Below are 23,401 nucleotides of genomic sequence, written 5' to 3'. Positions count from 1 at the left end.
TGGCATTAAAGCTCAAGAGCAGAGAACAGAGCAACCGGCATTAATGAACTGGCACTTTATGTCTGAACACAACAGAGATGAAGAAAAAATTTATTTAATTTTTTTTAATTTTATTTTTTTAATTTTATTAATTTATTTAATTTTAATTTAATCCTTCTGGAACACTAGAAAAAATTGCTGGTGCTAGAAGTGGCTTTCCCAAAGCTGGCCATTAGATGTTTCTTGTTTGCCACTGTCCAATCCTCGTGTAAGCAGCAGTGCAATTGGTTTAGGGCCTTCTGTGTTCCAGAATTTCTGTGGCAGCCGGAGCTATGTGAAGGTTACATGACTTTCAAATTGTAAAGTATAAAGCAGTATTTGCTGCCTGTGATCCTGCAGGCTGCCTTCGGGGACAGGGGGTGGAAATACTTTAGAAGACTTTTAACACAGAAGGAGTATAACAAAGTCATATTCCTAAGTGGTTTGAGTTTTATTGACGGCGGTTGTGATTTGATCTTAGTACAATTTAAGATGTTTAAACCAAATATTGCAAAGCTGTGTAGAATTTATTACCGTCACAAATGTATTTAGCAATTTAAAAGTCAACCAAGCCGGTGGTGTGGTGGTTTGGCGTTACGGCGGGATGCAAGGACAGTGGTGATAGGACAGAGGTGTGCTAATGACGTGGTGATAATTGGGTACAGGAGCAGTGCAGGATGTAGGTGCAGGAGCAGTGGTAAGGGGTTTCCTCAAGAGGAGCGGTCAGCCTATGCTGGTCCTGGCCAGCAGCAGTGATTAGGTGGGGGGGTTAGTGGTGTGACCTACCAGCCCAGCGACCTGAAGGTGCTTGGGCAAGCTCCTGCTGAAGCCAGTGGAAAGGAATGTTTTGCGACCTTGTCAGGGCCAGACTCACCTGCTGCAGAGATCCCTCTAGATGTGTTTCTCAACCGCTATTGCCATGCACTGCCAAAGCCACCATATTGTAGGCAGGGTGTTCGGAGATGACCCATGCATGCCTGGTAATTTCTCAGCCATTTTTCAGCCATATTTACCACCTGGCTTCTACTATGCTCACATGAGGCTGTTAGAACGAAGAAAGGCTGTGTGTTCCCATACCATCATATTTCTGACTTTTACCATGGGAAGACATATGGAAATGATTATGTAAAGGCTGCTATTGCTTTATTATTACCTTGATTTGCTGCCATCACCCATCTCTTTATTAATATAAAAACCCACAGCCATTATGTTAAAGTCCAGGTACAAAATTCAAACTCTTTGTAACATATCAAATGTAAATTTTACATTTGAATGCACAAAAACTTTCTAGCTATACTCTGCACTTAACATTCTCTTTTGTTTTTTTTGACCAATACAGCTCCATTTAGGCTTGGAACAAACAGGGAAACTAAAATACTGACGTCTTTTTTAATACATCAAGGCTTACCGTCCATGTTGTGCCACATTTTTTTATTTTTCTTTAGAATTTAGGTATTTATTGTTTATTTAGCAAATTCATAAATGGATTGTAACACACCAAATTTCAATAATTATATCTTGTAGACATCAATTCATCATAAAAACATAGTTTTATATACATTTAAAACAATATATAGACAAGAGATGAGTATACAATTTTTGTTATAAACAATTCTAATGACGATATTATCATTTTCATTTTTTGATGCGTTTCATAACACAATTTTGCTTCCTCAATTATAAGGGGACAATTAATATATTACCTTAATTAGAATTGTTAATAACAAAAAGTCTTGTCTATATAATTTTTTAAATGTATAATAAACTTGATAACTTGATGTCTACAAGATATAGTAAATTAAATTTGGTGCCGTTAAAATCCATTTATGAAGTTGATAAATCTGTTTTTTACAGATTTTTGTGTTTTTTTTAATTAAAGTTTATTATTAAATTTATTAAATATTGGACATGTTTCAGTGAGTTATCCCTAGGAATTATAGTATAAAATGTAACGCTTTTTGCATGGAAATGTGGACGGCATTAGAATGCTAGGGGTTAAAGAAGAAGGGAAGAAAGGTAAAAAAGAATAAATGATGAAAGTGAGAGAGGAAGAAAAGAAAAGGGAAATGAAAGGGTAGAAAAAAAACAGTGAAGAAGGTTGAAAGAAAGAAAAAGAAAGAAAAAGAAAGAAAGAAAGAAAGAAAGAATAAGAAAGAAAGAAAGAAAGAAAGAATAAGAAAGAAAGAAAAGAAAAGAAAGAAAGACCCCAGATCATAACACCGCCCCCACAGTGTAAATGTAAAGGTTAGATATGCATATGGTACTGGAATTCTAGGTTATCTCCATATACCAAATATTTAAGTATATATTGCAAACAAGCATGCAAAGCTCCTGCGTAAATAAACCATTGCAGCCAGAAGCTCCTACTTAGGTCAGTATATGCATATTGCCTTCTAACCTATTTGATGGTTGTTGCATGGTTAAAGCATACCTAAACTCAAGGTAAAAATGTTTTTTGCAATAAGATCAAGACTTAATGGGAGCGCAGACCCTCCTGGGACATCTATGTGATGCATCCCGGGAGGCTCTGGCTGCTGCTTCTGCGCATGCCCTGATCTCAGGCATGGGCAGAAAGGGCATTTTTCTTCTTAGGGGAGAGAGATGACGATCTCACGCATGCACAGTGAAATCGTCTCTCTTTTTTCCCCTTCACAATGGCTATGTCAACCAATCTCACACCTGCGCAGTGCAAGATGAGTGACGGAGAAAGAAGACTGAAGAAGAAGACGGAAGTGAAGATCGAAGATGGCGGCGCACGACGCTTCCTCCACGCCAGGGGGAAGAAGAATTCCAGGACGACGCAGGACTAGATCGCGGGAAGGACCATCGCCACTGAGGGACCTGCAGGATTGGCAAGGCAAGTGTCATTTTTTTGTTTTTAGTTTAGTTCTACTTTAAGCACTTTGGGGGAAAGGGAGGCACAGGACATGTTGACCCCACCTATCACGCAGAAATGTGGGTATTTTAGAGGATGTTAATAGTTATAATTGGGGGTCTTATAATTTCAGGAGCCTTTGCTGAGTTGATAAAAAATGACCCATGGACTGCACCATTCTAATGCTCCTTAGAGAAATGGCTTCCATAAGGCTCATAAATGACCATTTTTCTACATGGCACTCCTGTAAATATCAGATGCCCATTTTATAATTAAAGTGTTTGACAATTTTACCTCCCAACAACTTTATGGAGATGTTCCTCTACTGTGATAATTCAGGTGCGGCTAGTTAATGAAATGATTCCAAGGAGCAAATGATGTTTCCCGCATCTCTTGGCTCAGTAGACAATTATCCACAAGAAGGAATTGATGTCTGTGTCATTATCCTTTAGTGAAGAGGTCTTCAAAAACAAAAAACATTCCTTCGCTAATGACTTGCACAATCCAGCGGCAGCCGTGGTGAGAGGCAGCCAACTGTGTTACTGGGTTACTGCAACATTACTAAGGCAACACGAAACGCGTTCCTGCATCCATGCGATAGCATCTCCAGCCTGCGATAGTGACACATTGCATGGAGCTTGGGGATAATCCGCTCAGCCTTCAGAGATCATGATCTGGAGGAAGAACAGTCTCTCTGTCTTATTACCACTATCCATCATATTCCGTGAAGCAATAAAGCAAGACAAATTTGTTAATGTAATAAAATGGCAAGCGGGGTAATGAAAAGTAAATTCGTTTTTCTGGGTTCTCCTTATACCTCACCCTCTGTGGCTGCTCAGTTTTTTAAAGATACACTCAAGTCAAACTGAAATCCTAAAGGCATCTAAACCCAAAACTTTTATTATTTTTGTAGTTTTCAATACAGTGGTGAGCCGGCTTGCAACCTGGACGGGGAAATGGGACTTACTGCCAATGTTAATGAAAGAAAGGCAGGTTGTGTTTTTTGTTTTTATCCCTCCCAAAAAGGTGGAAACCCTAGAGGTGAGGAGTTATTATTATTATTACACAGTATTTATAAAGCGCTGACATATTATGCAGTGCTGTACAATGTTCATAGTCATGTCACTAGCTGTCCCTCAAAGAGCTCACAATCTAATGTCCCTACCATAGTCATATGTCATTATTACAGTCAGGTCAATTTTGGGGAGAAGCCAAAAAACCTAACTGAGTGTGGGAGGAAACCGGAGTACCCGGAGGAAATAAAACAAATACGGGGAAAACCTGCAAACTCCATGCAGATCGTGTCCTGGCTGAGATTCGAACCTGGGACTCAGCGCTAACCACTGAGCCACCGTTCTGAGTTCAAATCTTTTTTCAGGATTTTATTGCTTCCTCTGTCCAGGCTTTTTAAAGCAACTGAATTCAGAACTTTTAAACTGCATGCCAATTCCAATTTAAGAGATTCAGAAAGCATATGACATTATTAATATTATTATTAAACAGAATTTATATAGCGCCAACATATTAAGCAGCGCTCTACATTAAATAGGGGTTGCAAATGACAGACAGATGCAGACAGTGACACAGGAGGAGGAGAGGACCCTGCCCTGAACAGCTTACAATCTAGTATGAAGGTAGTTGACTTTTTGGGTCAACAGGGCAGTGGCACAGGGTCCAAAGGATTGCATGGGGTTCACCATAACATTCAACATGATATAATGAGATTTTGGGGCATCCAGTTACATTTGGGGTGGCAGCAGCTGACTGAAACTCGAAACAAATTGTTTCAGGCACAGATGTGGTCCAACCGGTAAAAGGTCAGAATAAGCAAATAACAAGGATCATCAAGAAATAGGAAGAGGTTGTAAACGTGTATAATAAAATGAAAAAAATAAATAAAAATGAAATGGCAAAATACGCTCAGGAGCCTGGGAAAAAAAACTCAATGAAGTCTTTGCTCAGACAATTCCCAAGTGCACTGAGTGAGATAAAAAAGCTTTCCAAGTCATGACCTCAAAGGAAGGGACTGGAAGCAAAGAATTAAAGGGGGGTGTACAGGAAGGCTTGAGCATCCATTCAATGTACCTAAACTCAACATTTTTACTTAACATAGAAGGGTAGATAACCCTTCTATGTAAAGTAAAAATGTTGTTGTTGTTTTTTGACTTTTTAAGTGCAGCACTGCCCCTTTAAGTCTTGATTGCCACAGTGAAGATGGAAGAGAAGATAGAAGATGGCAGCGACCCGAAACAAAGAGGAATTTCAAGACTATGCAGGACCGGATCATGGGAAGGACCAGCACCGAGGGACTAAAGGTAAGTGTAGTTTTTTGTTTTTAGTTTAGTTCCACTTTAAGGAACACTCCTTTCTAAAGAGTTCAAAATTAGTTGGAGCAATGAACAGCAATCAAGCTGATCTTGCACAGACTTGGCTGCAATACATGCAGGTTCTGGAGAAACTACTGTCGGAATGTTATGCATCATTTCTCCCCGGCCTGTTTCAGCTGGGCGCACCACCCGGCACTTTTCAGTAGCCACCTGGCTGTCATAAAAACTGCTGCTCATGGAGAGAGATGCCAGTGAGAGTAGCAGCCTGCCAGTACTTAAATTAAAGTAAATTTAAAATACACTTTGCCTGCCCACTTTTTGACCACCCAGCTACAACTCCCCCCCCCCCCCACCAAGCTAAAAAAAATTCTTGGGAGAATAAATATTAATGTTTAAAATATAATGTTCCCCATTCTCAGCTCTCCTATTTATATATATTAGATATATATATAGATATGTATATATAGAAATATAATATATTTATATTTTATATCTATATATACACCTTATCTCAGATGTCTTTAGGTTGGTCATGTGACAAGTTGGACCCCTTCCTCTTCTAATCCAATAATAATGCAGAGAACAAGGCTGATGTCATGAATGATATCTGAATTATTACGCTTTTGGATGCAAAAACCCCCTCTGACATCTGGCAAGTGACTCCCTGCCCCTCAGTCTTCTGGACTGAAGACTTCTTGTGTTAAATTAGTACTGTGGGGGGACGGTGCTGGATTTAAGGTAAGTACTGCAGCCTGAGCCGCTTTTCTTTTTTCTAATATAAATTAGCCCAGAGCTGAGCTTTCATTTAATTCTTCATACACTCAACTCTTACAATTTCCAAAGGAAAGGAGGCAGCTGTAATCCTCAGTATTATCTTCCTCTCGGTGCAGTGGAAAAATCAATATTAACCAAATGCAAAAATGCCTTTGAGAAACACAAATCGGTCCAGAGTCATTAAAAGCAAAATAGTCGACCCGGACCGGCCTATTGGTCTTTATCGGCCATCAATATTCAAGGTTTCTAGTTTCCATAGTAACATTAGGTGCTCAATCAGTTATGAGGATTGCAAGTCCCAGAGATGGGCGGGGCTTAGACATCAAAGATACAATCAAATCATAATGATTGAAGACACTGGCAGAGTCGCCCTTCACTGTCCTTCTATTTTGCAGCAGTTTTATCTTTGTATACAGGAAAAAAAAATAAATTTAGCTAAATTGCCCTTATTGCTGTAAATAAAAAAAAAAATTGTGACCTCCTCTTGTGTTCTAATGCCTAGGTAAAAGATCACATGATCAGAAGAGCAATGTGGCAGTTTAACATTATTAGACCCTGCAGAGGGTCAACTGTTTTCAAGCAGCTGCACCCTGCATGCAAGATTTGCAGTAAATTAGCAAAGACAACAAAGAACCAGACTGCATATAAAATCAGCAATGAAGACCCCTTTATATAAATACATAATTACAAACTGTACATGATAAAGTTAAAAAAACATTATTATACACTGATAAAATTATTTACATCAAATATATATGTTAGGATTCAGTAGGTTCCTACCAGCTTCAGATAATGACACTGGCTACAGCACATGTGTGTGTTATATTCTGGGGTGCCTGCCGGGGCGGTAATATGATCTAAGGCAGGCATGTCCAAAGTTTGGCCCGGGGGCCAATTGCAGCCTATGTTCAGATTTCCACCGGCCCGCAGGCTCTGTCATAAAACCAATAATATGCGGCTGGCCAGCACTGTTGACCACAGTATAAAATACACACGTACAAAAAAGCTATTTTATATTTCATTAGAGTTGATCAACCACCTTGCAATTATTGGCCTGCTATTTAGCGGGCATAATCGGCAGGATGGGAGTCCCCATGTGTGCACAGGGAATCCCCTATGTCATTATAGTGGGCGTAAGCTGTGCGGGACCCACATGGACCACGACCACTCTGATTCCAGGAATGTGCTCTGCACGGAGCCCGCACTGATACCGGACTCCGTGAACAGGGAACCCACATGTCACCCTGGAATGTGTGTGCGGAACCACGCCCATACTAACCCTGTGTACATGCTGAATGGTCGGCCCTCACACATTTTCACCTCACCAAATCTGGCCCTCTTTGCAAAAAGTTTGGACACCCTTGATCTAAGGAGTCTGTGGGGGAAGTGTTATGATCTGGGGTGCCTGTGGGGGCAGTGTTGTGACTTAGGGAGCCTGTGGAGGTGCAGTGTTATGACCTAGGGTATCTGTGGGGGCAGTGCTACGCTCCTCAGTAATGTTATGTGACCAAAAATTAGGTCAGCTGACTCCCAGAATATACGGAATGACCAGGTTTTGCAAGAGTGAATGCAATACCATGCTGTAATCAAAGTTTAAAGGTAACTTTTACTTTTACGTATCAGCATGAAAGTGAAAGAAAAAGGCTGCGATGATGAATCATTAGGCCGGTGTAAATAAAAAGGGATAGTACATGTCCTTCCTTCAATATGCGTCACAAGGATTTCTAGACATCAGCAGAACTTGCATTGGAGTATTTAAATAGCAGCACAATCTGAACAGAAATATCCCGATTTTTAATTAGATCCTCAGATGGCACACCACAATGTCCGGGTATAATTACCGTGCGCTCGGAGCAATGCCTCCGCAGTGAACAGGGGGGCCTGCAGCATGTCAGCCGTTTCCACGATCAGCATGTCCTTCAGACGGCGCAGATCCTGCGGACGAAGTCCTTCGTATGGCTTTAGGTGGAGAGATCACACAAAGAGAGATATTCAATGTCAGTAAATAAACTTCAAAAATAAAAAGATCAACTTTAGCTTTGGGGGAATTTAGTTGTTGCTTCAATTTCAGATCATTTGGATTCTTGAGATTAAAGAATGGGGACATTAATCAAGTATTTGCCTTTAAAGGAACACAATATATATAAAAACAAATGTTAAAGAGAAATTGCAAAATGGTAAAAACCCAAAAGGAACCTTTTCTTGGTTAGTGGTTGCCAAGCCTTAAATGTAAATGACATAATAAAGGAAAGAGAACGACTTTTTGAGGCAACTTCAATAGTTTACTAGGTGAAGCTAGAAATTGGCATAAATGAATGATATATTACAAAAAAATGAGGATTATACATTCTCAGAAACTATTCAATCATAGGGTTGGCTCTGTTTTCTGACGCGTTTCGCAGTATGGCTTCCTCAGGGGAGGGTGCAGAATGATTTAAAGGTTCTGAGAGATAGGGGTTAGCTTAAAAGTCTTGTTTGTGTGTATACTGGTGTGGAAGATGAAATGTAAATAATTAGTGGAAACAGATTGAAGGGGGATGGGAGAAGGAGGGTTTTACAGTCAGATGAACAGTCCTGATGGTTCCTGTATTAATATTTTGAATGTTGAACCTAGAAATGTGGAATAAGCAGGGGATAGCAAAGTCTCAATGTGAGCTATCCTCTAGCTCACAATGAGACTATTCCATTCCCTGCCTATTTTTTTTATAGTTTTGGAGAGCTTTAATAAATCAGACCCCTAAAATTTCTGTGCTTTTATCTGCAGTTAAATTGGTTACATGGTCTCCTTAAATCCTAGGTAGCTTTAAGTAGGTAAAAACGTTTTTACATAATAATCAAGCCCTAACAGGTACCATATTTAGGATACTGGGACTACAACTTCACCTGATGTCCTGCTTTAAGTAGGAATGTTATTATACTTGCTAAGACAGTGATGATCACTAGAGGGCGTAATTACAGATATCTTAAAATACAGAACTAAATGCAGAATAGAAGTAAAAAAAAATATATATATTTACGTGTAGCAGAAGAGACATTTACCTAAATATTGTAATAGCATAATCAAGGCGATTCCACTTGACTTGCAACATTATAGTGTATTATTATTATTATTATTATTAATAATAAAAATAATAATAAACAGGATTTATATAACGCCAACATAATATGCAGCGCTGTACAATAAATAGGGATTCTCAGTGAATGACACACTTTGAGGTTTATTTATAAAGCAGTGACTCAGACATTCCCTGGTGGAGAATCAATTAATGCCATTGAAACACATGAATCTGGAACATTTTCCACCAAGGAATGTTTTAGGAACCTGCTTTATGAATAGACCCCAAAATATGCAATTTACTGAGAATACATTATACAGTTAGTCCCCGGGTTACATACGAGATAGGGACTGTAGGTTTGTTCTTAAGTTGAATTTGTATGTAAGTCGGAACAGGTACATTATTTTAATATATGCAATTAGGACAGATGTTTGTCTCAACATATTATTAGGCAGCGTGGTGTCAGTTACTGTATAAAATCCTCACTGTGAGTTAATCACAAAGCAAAAAAAAAAAAAAATTTATGGAGCCTAAACATTTAATAACTTCTGGAGCAAGCTGCACTTTGATATCCAAAAAGAAACAACTGCAGAGTTTGTTTTGGTCATTAAAGAGTTACAAGAGGCTGCAGAACAACAAAAAAAATTCTTCTGCAAGTCATGCCCCCATTCCCTCCCAGAAGCAGGTAAGCTCCGTTCGTATCTAGGAGTCGTCTGTATGTCGGATGTTCTTAACTCAGGAACTACCTGTAATGTTCCTCAACTGGAACTGATCTGCCTTTGCTTCCACTGTGTATGGTAAAGGCCGGGCTGTATTTTCGGCTACAATTTGTCTATGTTTTATTCATTTAGAAGAATGCTATCTAACTCTGTCTTGCAGTCTATACATCGAGGCATACAAGTCTATTATTACATCTCCCCTATCTCTCCGTAAGCAGTCTGGCTAGCAGATTTTCTAAAATGAACCGGTGATGTCTTCTTTCTTTCATGTGAGGAGTCAAACACTTTGTGTGCTGCTGTCAGCAGATCATTAAGCCTATATTTTGCCTGTGGCAGCTTGTGACATAGATACATAATTTGAGGCTTTGGCTTTATACCCCACATATTCTACATCCTGCATTTTCTAAATCACTATTGATTTCATATTTGATGGGGGCGACGTCATATACACATCTGCCTCCAGTCCGCAACTGGTATTTTACATCCGACCTGCGACCTTTGACGAACGCTAACAATATTTACTCAATTCATCTGTGCAATTCAGATAGGAAGAGGGTAAAATTAGGTTTCTTTCAAAATGGCTATTCCTTTCATTTAGAAAAGACGGGGCAGTCTGTAAGCCCAGAATGCAGATTCTTTTAAATGTTTCTCTTTCATTTGCAAAGTCATTCAAGAAATGGCACGTAATTTTGCAACTGGTGGCACACCTGCTACAGGACTATAGGAAACGGGGAGGGGAAGTTGTTTGGGCAACTGCACCAGGATGATTTTAGGAAGACCAGATCTGGGTGACCATAGATGAAGTAAAAACAATTGTTTAGAGAACTATATTAAGCCGCTCTCTCCGCTCCTCTAATGACCTACTAATGACTTCCTCACTCATAACCTCATCACACGCACGGATACAAGACTTCTCTGGAGCTGCCCCGACTCTCTGGAATGGTCTTCCTCGTCCTATTCGGCTTGCTCCTACTTTCTGCTCATTTAAAAGAGCCCTCAAAACCTATTTTTTCAAACTTGTCTACCCATCTTCTTCTGTCTTTTGAAACCCTCACTACTTCCCACCACTACATATCTCCCCTCCTATTGTGTGATACTTCCCCCACCTGCTAGATTGTAAGCTCTTCAGGGCAGAGTCCTCTCCTCCTCCTGTGTCACTGTCTGTATCTGTCGGTCATTTGCAACCCCTATTTAAGGTACAGCACTGCCTAATATGTTGGCACTATAAACAATCCTGTTTATTATTAATAATAATTAAGTAAAATGGGTATCAGGTGAATAGAGTAATAACTGCAGCAGTGAACGTATATGAGATCCAGGGGAATGAAGTGATCAATTAAGTAAAAAAACAGGCGGATAGAGTGATCACAAGAGTCAGACAAATATACAGTACCCAGAAAGATGAAGTGATCACTATAGGAATAACATTATATGAGATCCAGATAAGTAGAATAATCACTGGAGAAATAATGTTATATAGGACCCAGGTGGGTGCAGTGATCCCTAGAGTAATAAAATTATATGGTACCCAGGTTTATATAGTGATCACTAAAGTAATAAAGTTATATGGGACCCAGGTTGGTGCAGTGATCACTAGAATAATAAAGTTATATGGGACCCAGATAGATGCAGTAAGCAATACAATTATACAGTACCCAGAAAGATGGATTGAATACTATAACAATAGCAGTATATGGAACTCAGATAAGTAGAATAATCATTGGAGAAATATGTTAAATATGACCCAGGTGGATGGATTGATCTAAAAAATATTGTTAAATGGGACTAAAACAGTTTGAGTTATCACTAGAACTACAAAGTTACATGGCACTCAAATGGTTAGAGTATCACTGGAATAATAAGTTAAATGGGACCTAGACGGAGGAAGCAATAAGTGGAGCTTTAAGGTTATAAAGGATCTAGGTGAATGGAGTGACCCAGGCAGGTAAAGCAATCACTAAAGAAATAAATGGCCCCAGGGTGGATTATTAGTTATGTGGGTCCCAGCAGAATAATATGATCATGGAACGGAGGAGCTGGTGTGATCGCTGGGACAATAATGTTACATACGACAGGTGAAGGTGACCCAGGGCAGGTGAAGTTACAAATAGAAATTTGATATTTTGCATGGTGGGTGCCTGCTGGGCAACTTGTAGATCTCCTGAAGGTAAGTGACATGCACATCTTTAAATGTCTACAGCACAAACTATAGGACATCTTTGCCTAATGCATGCAGGAACACATTCAATGCTTTTTAATTATAACCCCCATTTTGTTTCTAGTTTTAGAATAGTTAGGGGTGAAAAACAGAGGTTATTTACTCTCTATACTCCCTTTGGGGTGATCTAACCTCACCATTTGTTCCTGTGAATGTTAGGTAGAACACAATGAGGGGAAAGGTCCAGTAGTTAGAAGAGTAGAGGGGAAATCTTCCAATGGAGACCCTTGTTCCTGGGATAAAAGTCAGAGGTGGGACGTTTTATCATTTTGGGGATATTTCCATGTACTTATTGTTGTGACTCTGTAGACAGGAAGTGAATGGAAATTCCCCTTTTAGGACACAGACTACAGTAAAAAACCAACAGAAGTTTTGACCCTTCTGTGCCAGTGAGTGTTTCTGTCCAGCAGAAGTCCGACTTCAAATCAAAAGCACACTGGCCTTTAGAACCCCCATTTGTGCCGCCCAATGACATTTGCCTCCCTCTACTTACCAGTTAATATAATTTTATATTCCTCCTTTATAAGCCTCACGAAGGCAAGCAAGGATTAAATCTACCAATTTTGGATCCTTTGATTTGGTACTGACGTTCTCATTCTGGTTTCCTCATGGTAATCATTTGGCACAGTGATAGAACAGATGGTTTTGGAACAAGATGTTAAACACCTAAGTGTGATGGTCAACAAACCTTTGGTCATATAATGCAGCTTGTCAATGATTTCCTTGCACAGGTCCCTTTTGCAAACACAAGTCACGAGACTTAGAATGAAAGTATCATTAACCCATTGGTACAAGGCTTAGATGGTCTAATGCAGAACACTTGATATTGGTTTCAGGTGCTTCCAGGGTCCTTCACAATACATTGTCAGATGCAAATGGCCGTTACCTCCTTTTGGCCTGTATTTGATCAGAATAACCTGCCTATGAACTCCTAAAGACTTTTAAGAGAGAAGACAAAATTCTGAAGAGTGGTTCCTGTTATTATGATATACGTAAATGTTAAAATGTAAAATGTTATTCCGAGATAGTGCCAATGTAGTTTAATATAGAAACAGTTAATGTTAACATGAATCAAAGCCTACCTCTCGCTTGTCTAAGGCGGCGTACTCTGCTTCAATGTCGTCCGCCTCTGGGTCCCGCGAGAACACCATCTGAGACTCCAGTTTAAGCGCCAGGTCCTTGTGGTTCTGTTTCTCAGCACAGTCACAGGGGGTGTCCTTGTTCTCATTTTCAGAAAAGAGGTTGCTTCCATTCTTCACTAGTAGCTGTTCAGAAATAACAAACAGGTGCAAGAACACTCATTATTTCCTACTTAAAGTTTATGTCAAGTCAAGGACAAAACTTTTTATATAGAAATGTTTTATCCCATAGATGTGGTGGCTTGGATTTTTTTCTGTTGGCTGCTTTTACTCGGTAGTCCTGCAAAAGACACACTCCTGGTTCCAGAATGATAATGCTCAGTCCCTCCACCTTATCGATATGGTAAGCCATAGCTGTTACTCAAGCAGAATTTTAAACATCTCTAGGTAAAAAATAGTCTTGCTGTTGGACTATCCAAAATTTATAAGATGCAAGAGGCTAACTCTGCTTATCAATCTATCACATGGAAGAAGGGAAATAGCAGGAAGACTATGTTGCAAAGCAGAGACGGGAACTCTGGGCTGCTAAGCATGGGCCGGGAACTCTGGGCTGCTAAGCATGGGCCGGGAACTCTGGGCTGCTAAGCATGGGCCGGGAACTCTGGCTGCTAAGCATGGGCCGGGAACTCTGGGCTGCTAAGCATGGGCCGGGAACTCTGGGCTGCTAAGCATGGGCCGGGAACTCTGGGCTGCTAAGCAGGAGCCATTAACTCAGGTAATTAAGTCAGTTCTTTATTTTTTCCATGGACAAAATGGAATATTACTTGATTCCCATTTATTTACCTGACATATATCATTCTCTTACCTCAACACAACTTTTCATCCCTGAGGCAGCAGCATAGTGCAAGGGTGTGTTCTTCTTATTGTCCGTGGCTTCGAGTGCAGCCCTCTCGTACTCGCCATGGTCAAGCTTTGCTCCTTTCCATTCTAGAAACATCCGTAAACACTCGGACCTCCTGCGGTCGTCATCCACTGGTCGGGGTAAGCGGTGATCCAGAGCACCTTCTGAGATCCGCAGATCGGATCCCATACAAAGTAAGTGCATAGAACTCTCATTATGAATGTTGCGCTTGTTGGGATTCCCATCTTTCCCAAAAAGAAAGGCCCTGTAACAAACAAAAAGATGGGAATATTGAAGGGACATGAACAGGCTTAAAGCAAAACTATATATATATATATATATATATATATATATATATATATATTTAAATATACACACACGCACACATACATTACAAATGCAAAGTGGTAGGGTGGGACGCGGGGGAGGTTTTTTTGGCCACCTGGTTTTCCTGGTGTGTGCATATATGAAGCTAGTCATCTGTCCCCCTCCCACAATTACTAGATTATGGGATATTCTTTCCCCCAATTACCAATACAAGGGGCATTCTTCCTCCAACTACCAACATTGATCTTTTTAGCGGTCTGTAAGTGTAACATTTCCCCCCCAACTACCAATGTAAGGGGTGTTCTTCCTCATCTATCAATCCAAGGGGCATTCTTCCCCCAACTACCAATATTAGGGGCATTCTTCTGCCAACTACCAGTCAAAGTGGCATTTTACCCTAACTGCCAATCAAAGTGGCATTCATCCCCCAACTAAGGTGAGGAAGAGGCAAGCAAGTTTATTTCTTTTTCCCTTACCAGCGGGTTTACCAACAGGGGAATATAATAGGGGATATATAATAGGGGAACCAATAGGGGAATCAAAAAGGGGGGAAGGGCCTAGTCAAGGTAGATGAACCTTTCATTTTACTGGAAAGTCTGCTTTTATTCACTTCCTTTGAACCCATGTCATCCAGGACAGGCCCCCATGTGGGGCAGTAAAAGGAGAAGCAGCACAGAGATAAGCTTGTATCTTTGTCACTCTGATTTCACCATGCCATTTCCAAACACAAAAACCGACTCTTTGTACGGCTTCTTCCTCTCCCACCCACATATATGGTCGAAATTGGGTATTAACACTGTTTGCATTTAAAAAAAAAAACATTTTATGCAGATGGATTATGCTATGGATTTAATTCAATTGTAGAATCCATAGCGTAGAAGAAAGCAGGGGGCTTTCTCAGCCCTCCAAACTCTACCTATACCATAAACAGTACTTATGGGTGGAATGACCCTTTATAGATAACTCAGCACTTGTTGGATTAGGATCATACAATTACAGTACCACAAATATAATTTTCAGGCAGTGCCATAGAAGACGTGTATAATACTTGACATTTGTTTGCTCACCACACAAAAATGTTAGTAAATACAACAAGGGAGGGACAGGAGGAAGACAAAACCTGCTAGCTTCTGAAAACTGCTTCAGACGTCTGAAAAGAAAATAGATTGTGAAAAGATCTACCTTAGTTTAAGCTGGGAGCTTTATATATTTGTCGCTGCTCCCTTTGCTGCTGCTTAGCAACTGTAGAACTTTTATGGAATACGGTAATGGCAGAGACGAGCGATTTGTAAAAAAATGCAAGACGGGGTCATAGTAACCAATCAGACCAAAACTGTCAATTTTCATGTTGCGGAAAAAGGCCATTGCTCTCTTTGTGGAAGAAGCGATCTCTCCGCAGAGGTCAAGAAAACTTCAACAAAGTTTTTTACAACTTATGTATTTAGGAGATCTAGCTTTAGTTCAGGAGAGGGAGAGGGGTGGGTGGGCAGGTGTTAGTAAAGAGTCCTTATTAATATTAGGGGTTTGTTGCCTTCACCTGACTTAACAGAGTCTTAAATCTGAGCCACCTCAATTAAATTATATGAAAAAATACTGAAGTAGAAAGAAAAACTAGATTTTTGTAGCAAATCAATATCTATGTATTAGTATTCAAAATTCATACATAATTACAATGTACAATCAACAATAATGTTCAGTCCTTTGCCCTGACCATGTTTTTTGCAATTGATAATATTGTAATGTATATTTACACTACATGATACTTTTTTGTTCACATATTACCTTTACATCTAAAATACAACTGCCACAATCATACCCCTGAAGAAGCCTCATCGGCGAAACGTGTCAGGTTATAAACATCCCATTCGGTACAACGTTTTAATTGCTAATCTCTTTAAGGTAGCAGTTGCATATGTGTATAGTATAATCATCCCACTCCTATGAATGTTAACAGGACAAGGTACTGAACATTATTGTTGATTGTACATTGTAATTATGTATGAATTTTGAACATACTAATACATAATTAATGATTTAAAAAAATCTGTATATAAAATATATACAAAAATCTGAGCCTGAAACCCCCTTTTTTTCTACTTTTATTTTTACAGTCCTTTTTACCAGCCTTAATTCTATATCATGCTGGTAGGAGACACTATCTTGTATTTTTCAGTCCATTCAGCAGTTGGATCCATAGGGTCAGTTCACATGTATTCCTGCATTTCCTCTTTTGTGCAATGCCTTTTCACAGAGCTCAATAGCTGATGTTAAATTTTACAAAAAAAGAATGTTGAGGAGTTGGGTATTCTTGTCTGAGGTTGCATTAGGAAAACAAGTGTCTAAATGAAGCCATTACAACCACTGCTCTCCATTCAGCCAGAAGCCTAACCACTGTTGGTTGGGGAGTAGTTGTCGCCGTGCAGGGGACGTGTAGGAAAACGGTTTTCATACATGGCACAGTGGTCCTGATCTTCAACAGGTTGGCAGGGAAGGGGGTTCAGGTGGTTCTGGCTGCTTCAACAAAGATTTCCCTGGGTGTTCTTTAATGACAGGAATGATATCAGATGACATGCCTCAACTGGAGATACCTGAAGAACCAATTTGGAAGGTCATGTTCCATTTCCAATATATCTTACCACAGGAAGTGATCAACTATCAGCTGTCTATGCCCAACTCTAACCCAAGCAGAGGTGTCTAAAAATAGCAATGACCCGACGGTATGGGGGAGCAGCAATTGGAAGGATGTACTTACTTTTCCACCATACTCCATGGTCGCAGGGTGGTCTTTATGCCAAGAAGAAGGGGAGAACACAAACCTTTTTAGACAAGAATTTTTACATTTTGCTTTTAAATAAGTATGGCTACTTCGAAACATAAAGCAAGGGTTAGCTGCCGGCAAGATAAACAACTATGAAATAGTGACCATGAGGGAAACTTTATCTAATTTTAGTGACTTCACTGTAATTCTAAATTAGTTCTTTTTATTTGAGAAAATTCACAGTAGCGTGGCTCTGTTGAAACGTCCGGTTTCCAGGGATTTCTAGATAAGCTTGATTTCCCATCAGACAAGAGAATCGGCCTACAAAGGACTTATTTGTTAACCTTGGGCAAGATTGCCATTTTTAATTAATCTTATACGGATTGGTTGTGTCTTATATTCCCAAAGCAGCAATGAGCTAGCAGTGAAAAAAAAAAACATTGTGTCAAACTAGAAGCTGTCTCAGTGCAATGACTTAGTGAGTGTCCTTTATATCTGGAAACAATATAAAACCCACATTGAAAGAACAACAGGGGTCTATGTGATGGTCTGTATACAGATTGCAATAAGCAAATCTCTAGATATAATGGAGTATCATTGCTTTCTTTGGTTTCTGGACCTCAGGAGAGGTGATAATATGCAAAAAATGAGGTCTAAGATTTACATAATGATGGCAGACCATTGTATCCCTCTCCATAGGGACTATTAGGTAAATGTACATCCTAAGGTCTAGTAAACTGCGGCATTTTCACTTGTGCTCCGATTTTATACAGGATTTATGTGAATTCAGCAGCCAACTGATCAGAAACAACCAATTCTTGGGTTTTTCAGTGAATGTGATGGTAAATATTGGAAGTACACAAGCCATGTTGTGTACGAACAATAAGCAATCAATCGCCTGTCCAATCTGTTCTGTGGTTCACCTATCCCCCAATCCATAATCAAGTGGGAACATTTGGTTAACATGCTTTCCATGTCTTTAGACTTGGACTAGTTGGCCAAGCAATTGCAAAACTGGCAGAAGGCATCATGTGGTATAAGACTAACGGCAGTGTTCTCCCCTTTTAGCTGGGGTCACCAACTGGCATTTTTCAGTAATCACCCGGCTGTTTTTGGATGGTTGGTTCACAATAGGGGGCTACCACCCGTCTACATTTTCTTCCCACCCAAGTTAAAAAAAATAATATTTCTAGGTTGAACACTGAACTGGGTATTTAGTTTGTTAAAGCACCAGGTGTCAATATCAGCTGCCATATTTGTCAATATTTGTTTTCAATTTTTGTCTTTTGTTGCATTTCAGTGATGCTTTTTGTGCAACTTTTCTTCTGCAGCTATTTTGTACATGGGCTTCAGCAATGGCTGCATGGCATTTCTCAAGGTGGTTTTCCCGATGGTGATAAAAATGGCCCATGCCTGCGTAATATATGTTGAAAAAGCCACTTGCAGTCTCTACTGCAAACTTGTTTGCCAAGGTGACAATTCTGAGTTCAACCGAGGGATAGAATGATTTCAACCAGTATCAGGAATGAATGAAAAAGAACTTTCATGGTAGCAACATCAAATATTATCTTAATGAAAGCTTCAGAATGAAAAACATGGAGCATGACTTCTGAAATGACATTAACATGTTAAGGCTTATAATGAGATAAGTGATTGAATTCACATCTCCCACAATGGAGGCCCTGGGTGCAGATGTGCCCACTGCTAAGGAGCATTCCCTTACAGAGGATATGCATACAGGAGAGGGCTACACCATTAAGCTCTGAAGCCCGACTACAGCCATATTTATTTTATTTCAGTTTTAAGTAGGATGGGGAAGATGAGCATCTCTAAATCCGCAACACATCCAACCTTGAAGCAGATAAGCTACAACAGCAGGAGACCACACTGGGGGCCACTCTTCTAAGACCAGGCACCTGGAGATACAATTCTCAGGGGCTCACCAAAATTGGACTTTGGAAAGATTGCCTGATGTGTTCCGATTTCTGCTGCAACGTTTGAAAAGGTAGGGTCAGAATATGGCATCAACAAATGAAAGCATGGATTCATCTTGCCGTGTAACAATGGTTCCGGCTGGTGTAACAGTGTGGGGGATATTGACGTTGGGTCCAATTGTACCAATTGAGCATTGAATAAATGTCACAGCTCATCTTAGTATTGTTGCCGACCATGTCCATTCCCTAACCACAGTACCCATCTGCTGACAGGTACTTCCATAGGGATAATGTGTCATGTCACATAGCCAACATCCTAAACTGGTTTCTTAATGGAACATAATGGAGTTCACTACACTCAAATGTGTGCTCCATGGTCACTAAACCTCAATCCATTAGAGCACCTTTGGGATGCAGAGGAACAGGAGTTTTGCATCATGGATGGACAGCAACTTTATTGTGTCAATATGGAGCAAAATCACAAGGAATGTTTCCAGCACCTTGGTGAATCTATGCCATGAAGAACCACAGCAGTTCTAAATGGAAAATGGGTTTAACTCAGTAATGATGGCCAATCTGGTAGTCATACACCACGGTGTGTATTTATGTGAAAATTTACTTGGCATAGATTTAAGTAATCCAAAGGCAGGAAATGCAAATGCATTTGAAAAATATACAATAAAATTGGGTCTTGCAATGCTCAAATCAATAAAGCAAGGAGTGTCAAGGGCTTGGATGAATAAAACCCAAGCAGGAATACCCAGGAGACAAAGTGCAAATCACAAGTTATTAACTGAACTTCACGTAAAGGTAATATAAAGACAGACTGATATGAACATAGATACAAGATAATATAATCCTCTAGCCAGACGCCTATTGTACAATATTTCCTTTGAAGCAAAAAATCTATAATCCTCTAAACAAACACTGCTTAGTATTTTATGGAGGATAATGTACTAAAGTATCTTTATCAAGATCTTAGACTTCACTGAAGAGTTCAGAGACCGTATAAATGGGTAAACCCACAAGCCCAGCATCTTTATTTTTGTGCATTCGCACCACAATGTCATCCAGAATGTGCATTTTAGAAGCATTTAACATGTTTTGGTGCATTGCTTTGTGTAATAAGGTAAATTGCTTTGATGGTGGATTTGGGCTTTATTCGTTTGACTCTTAAAGTTGATGAAATAAAATAATATGCCACATAAAGCACATGATGCTGTCATGTGGAATAATCTTTAGTTTAAGGAGGAGGGATCCATCTTTAGGGGTCCATGCCAAGCAGGCAGTGATGTAGATACTTCTGAGTGGTATTCCAGTGGTAGGGTGCTCTTAGGATCCAGGAGAAAAGGAAGCAATGGGAAATTTTGAGGTCAGGTGAGTCTGCAGCACTGGTCCCCTGCACCCAGAAATGAACCTGGCAAGGGCCTGTATGGTAATCTTGGTTAAGTACAGCTTGATTGTTGCCTTGCAAAGTAAGGTTGAAGTCACATGGTTGGTGAAAGCAGCTGGAGGTCACCAAGTAGCCACATCCTCCAAGCTCATATACGGTAGTTGGTAGTCAATTTCCCCCATTGATTCTTTGGACAGCCATGGGCAAGATGGTGATTGAAGGGCCCTAATATTGGTCGTGGTTGCCTACTGTGGAGGGCGGTAACTGCATTGCTTTCTCACCGTACAAAAAAAACACCTAAAGTTGCAAGTTTTTCCCTGCTTTCAACCATTTCGACTTCCAGCCACTTATGCTTGTATTGCACTATTTAGATGAATTTTGTTATTTGTTAGGATATAGGGCTGTTGGGGTTTAGAAAAGGTGAGAGAGGAGCTTTGTTCTTCCACAGCAATTAGCTGTCAATTGTGCCTGTTTCCGGTTAAATATGCAAGTTCCAGGGCAAGCCAACAAGCAGCCACCATTCAGCTTTGGCATCACCCACGGTAAGCAAAAAGTTTGCTGTCATGTGACCTCATATAAAGGAAAAATAAAAAGCTATTATATTTTTACTGAATTGGTTATTTAAAAGAATATGGATGTTTGGTAGTGTCATTAGGGCACTGGTTGCATATTGCCTTTAAATCTACTTTAATAATTACCTGGAGATGGGCTTTACAAACCTTTCAAAAAAGTTCATATGATTACCTAGCACACAGAGTGACAACGCTGTTCATCCCAAAATGAAATCATGGAGCTTTAAAGCCCTATTGTGGTAAATGTCAAAATAATGGATCCACTGGCAGGGTCAACAACTAAAAAAATTATCATAGCGAGTAAATGGTTATATTAATTATTGGAATTAGTGTTGTAGATAGTATGCATCATATTTAACATTTGCTATGACCACTTCAAGTTTAGTTTCTTAGATTGTAAGCTCTTCTGACAGGGTCCTCTCCTTCTGTATCGTCTGTCATTTGCAAACCCTATTTAATGTACAGCGCTCACTAGTATGTTGGCGCTATACAAATACTGTTTATTAACAATAATAGTATGTATTGTATGTTGCAATAGTTTCAAAGAAAACTTGTGCCAGTAGGACATGAAGGCTGCTAATGTTATCCTCTTTGTTAAAAAGCTTGTTGCCTGGCTGTCACACTAATTCAAGGGCTTCAATAAATTTGGGGACCCCGGCATGTACTGTTAACTTTGTATTTGTCCATAAGGAAGGTTTGTCTTTAAAACAAAAGAAAAATAACAAAACTTTGCTCATGTGGAGCCAGGTGCTCTATAGATTTGTCATCGGCTATTGTGCTTTTGTTTAGCAGCTGTTGAAGTTTTATGAAATGTATGAATGATAGCTGAGAATACTTGTCCAATTGGTTATTACGGAAAGCATAACCTTACCTCCCTGCATAGAATCAGCCTTGCTATCATTGCCAAACTTGTTTCTCTCTTTTAAGCAGAAAGTGATGGAAAATCCAAACTTATACAGATGACATCAGAACAATAAAAGAGAGGAAATTCCCAATGCAGACACTGGCGGCAACTGTTTAATTCATCTAAATGGTGCAAGTCAAACATAAGCGGCTGGAAGCCATACCGGTGGAGAGGGGAAAAAAAGCTTGCAAGTTTAGGTGTTCGGCATGTAGAATTCACCATTCTTTCCTGGAAAATTTTCCTGTGCCTCTCTCCCCGACTGAGTAGTAAATAGATCTAGAAGTCTCAGTGTTCCTTCTATCCCACGTTTTAATTTTGCATGCTTTTTCCAGTTACAGATCTCTGGTTCCGGGCTGATGTTATTTTCTATATACTAGGTGGCCCACTGCATGTTCTCCCCGTGATTGTGTGGGTTTCCTTCGGGTACTCCGGTTTCCTTATACATTCCAAAAACATGCAGTTAGATTAATTGGCTTCACCCCAAAACTGACCTTAGACTGTATTAATGTCATATGACTATGGTAGGGACATTAGATTGTGAGCTCCTTTAGAGTACAGCTAGTGATATGAGTATGGACTTTGTACAGCGCAGCATAAAATGTTGGTGCTATTTAAATACTGTGTCATAGTAACAAAAACGACGTCGACAACTCACTCGGAATGGTTTTCTGGCATCTATGTTGTTCGGTCACTGGCCAGGATCACCTTTGCTTCTGGACATCCAGGACATTTTTAGGAATTTTCTTTAAGAAAAATTGCTTTCCAAGCATTTGGCTTTTATATATAGCCCCACTTAAAAAAAAAAAAAAAAAAAACAAAAAAACTAGACATTCTAATAGATTTTACAAAACTAGACTCCATACCTTTGGAGGGTAACAACTAGGAATACTAAAACTCATCTACATGTAACTATTTGCGCATGGTAACTGGGCCCTTTGGTTTTGTACTATTGTTTCTTTTATGTGATTTTAGATACTCTTTTTCATTGGTATTAAACCTGTAAAATAGAAAAGACTTTCAGTTGTCTATTATATCAGGAGAAAAAATGCAAACAGCAGAAACCAGTTGGATTGTAGATGTACAAATGTCATTAACACCCCCCATGGAGATATAAAAGGCACAACCGCATGACCAAAATATGAGAACATCCCCACAAGTTGAGTGAATCACACACTTAGTAAATACTTGTAACAAACAGGTCTCATATGAAACAAAGCATCCAAATTCCATGGCGAGCACCGCAAAATCATTTCACAAAGCCGATACACAAAGCAGGCGACATGTGATTTCTTTGGATTAATGAATAGCCGGCCTCATCTTAGCCTTCCACATTCCAGTTCTGCTTTTTTTTTTTTTCAAAAAAAAATCCCCAAACTATTCTCCTTACTGTATAATAAATATTTCCAAATGGCAATTGTAAATATGACTCAAAAGAGGTTTAGCACATGGCGAGTGAATAAAGACCTCGACGAGTAATCTGCATGACTTGTAACCACCGACATTAATTAAAAAGGTTCTCTCAACACAATTTAAATAAAAATAAGCC

General features: G+C 39.6%; 1 protein-coding gene across 2 annotated transcripts in view; it reads right to left on the bottom strand.

Annotated features, from left to right (window-relative positions):
• Positions 1–23,401, bottom strand: part of ANKIB1 (ankyrin repeat and IBR domain containing 1) — a 118,975-nt gene that overhangs the window by 45,483 nt on the left and 50,091 nt on the right. For both annotated transcript variants that reach the window (XM_072412849.1, XM_072412848.1), the window contains 3 exons: positions 13,932–14,232; positions 13,070–13,252; positions 7,836–7,953 (listed from right to left, as the gene is read on the bottom strand). In XM_072412849.1, coding sequence (XP_072268950.1) covers positions 7,836–7,953; positions 13,070–13,252; positions 13,932–14,232 — 602 coding nt within the window. The remainder of the gene's footprint in view (positions 1–7,835; positions 7,954–13,069; positions 13,253–13,931; positions 14,233–23,401) is intronic.

The sequence above is a fragment of the Pyxicephalus adspersus genome, chromosome 5 (genome assembly GCF_032062135.1).
Source record: "Pyxicephalus adspersus chromosome 5, UCB_Pads_2.0, whole genome shotgun sequence".
Classification (NCBI taxonomy): Eukaryota; Metazoa; Chordata; class Amphibia; order Anura; family Pyxicephalidae; genus Pyxicephalus; species Pyxicephalus adspersus.
The sequence above is the reverse complement of the archived record's forward strand: the minus strand, read 5'-3'. Positions and strand labels throughout refer to the sequence as shown.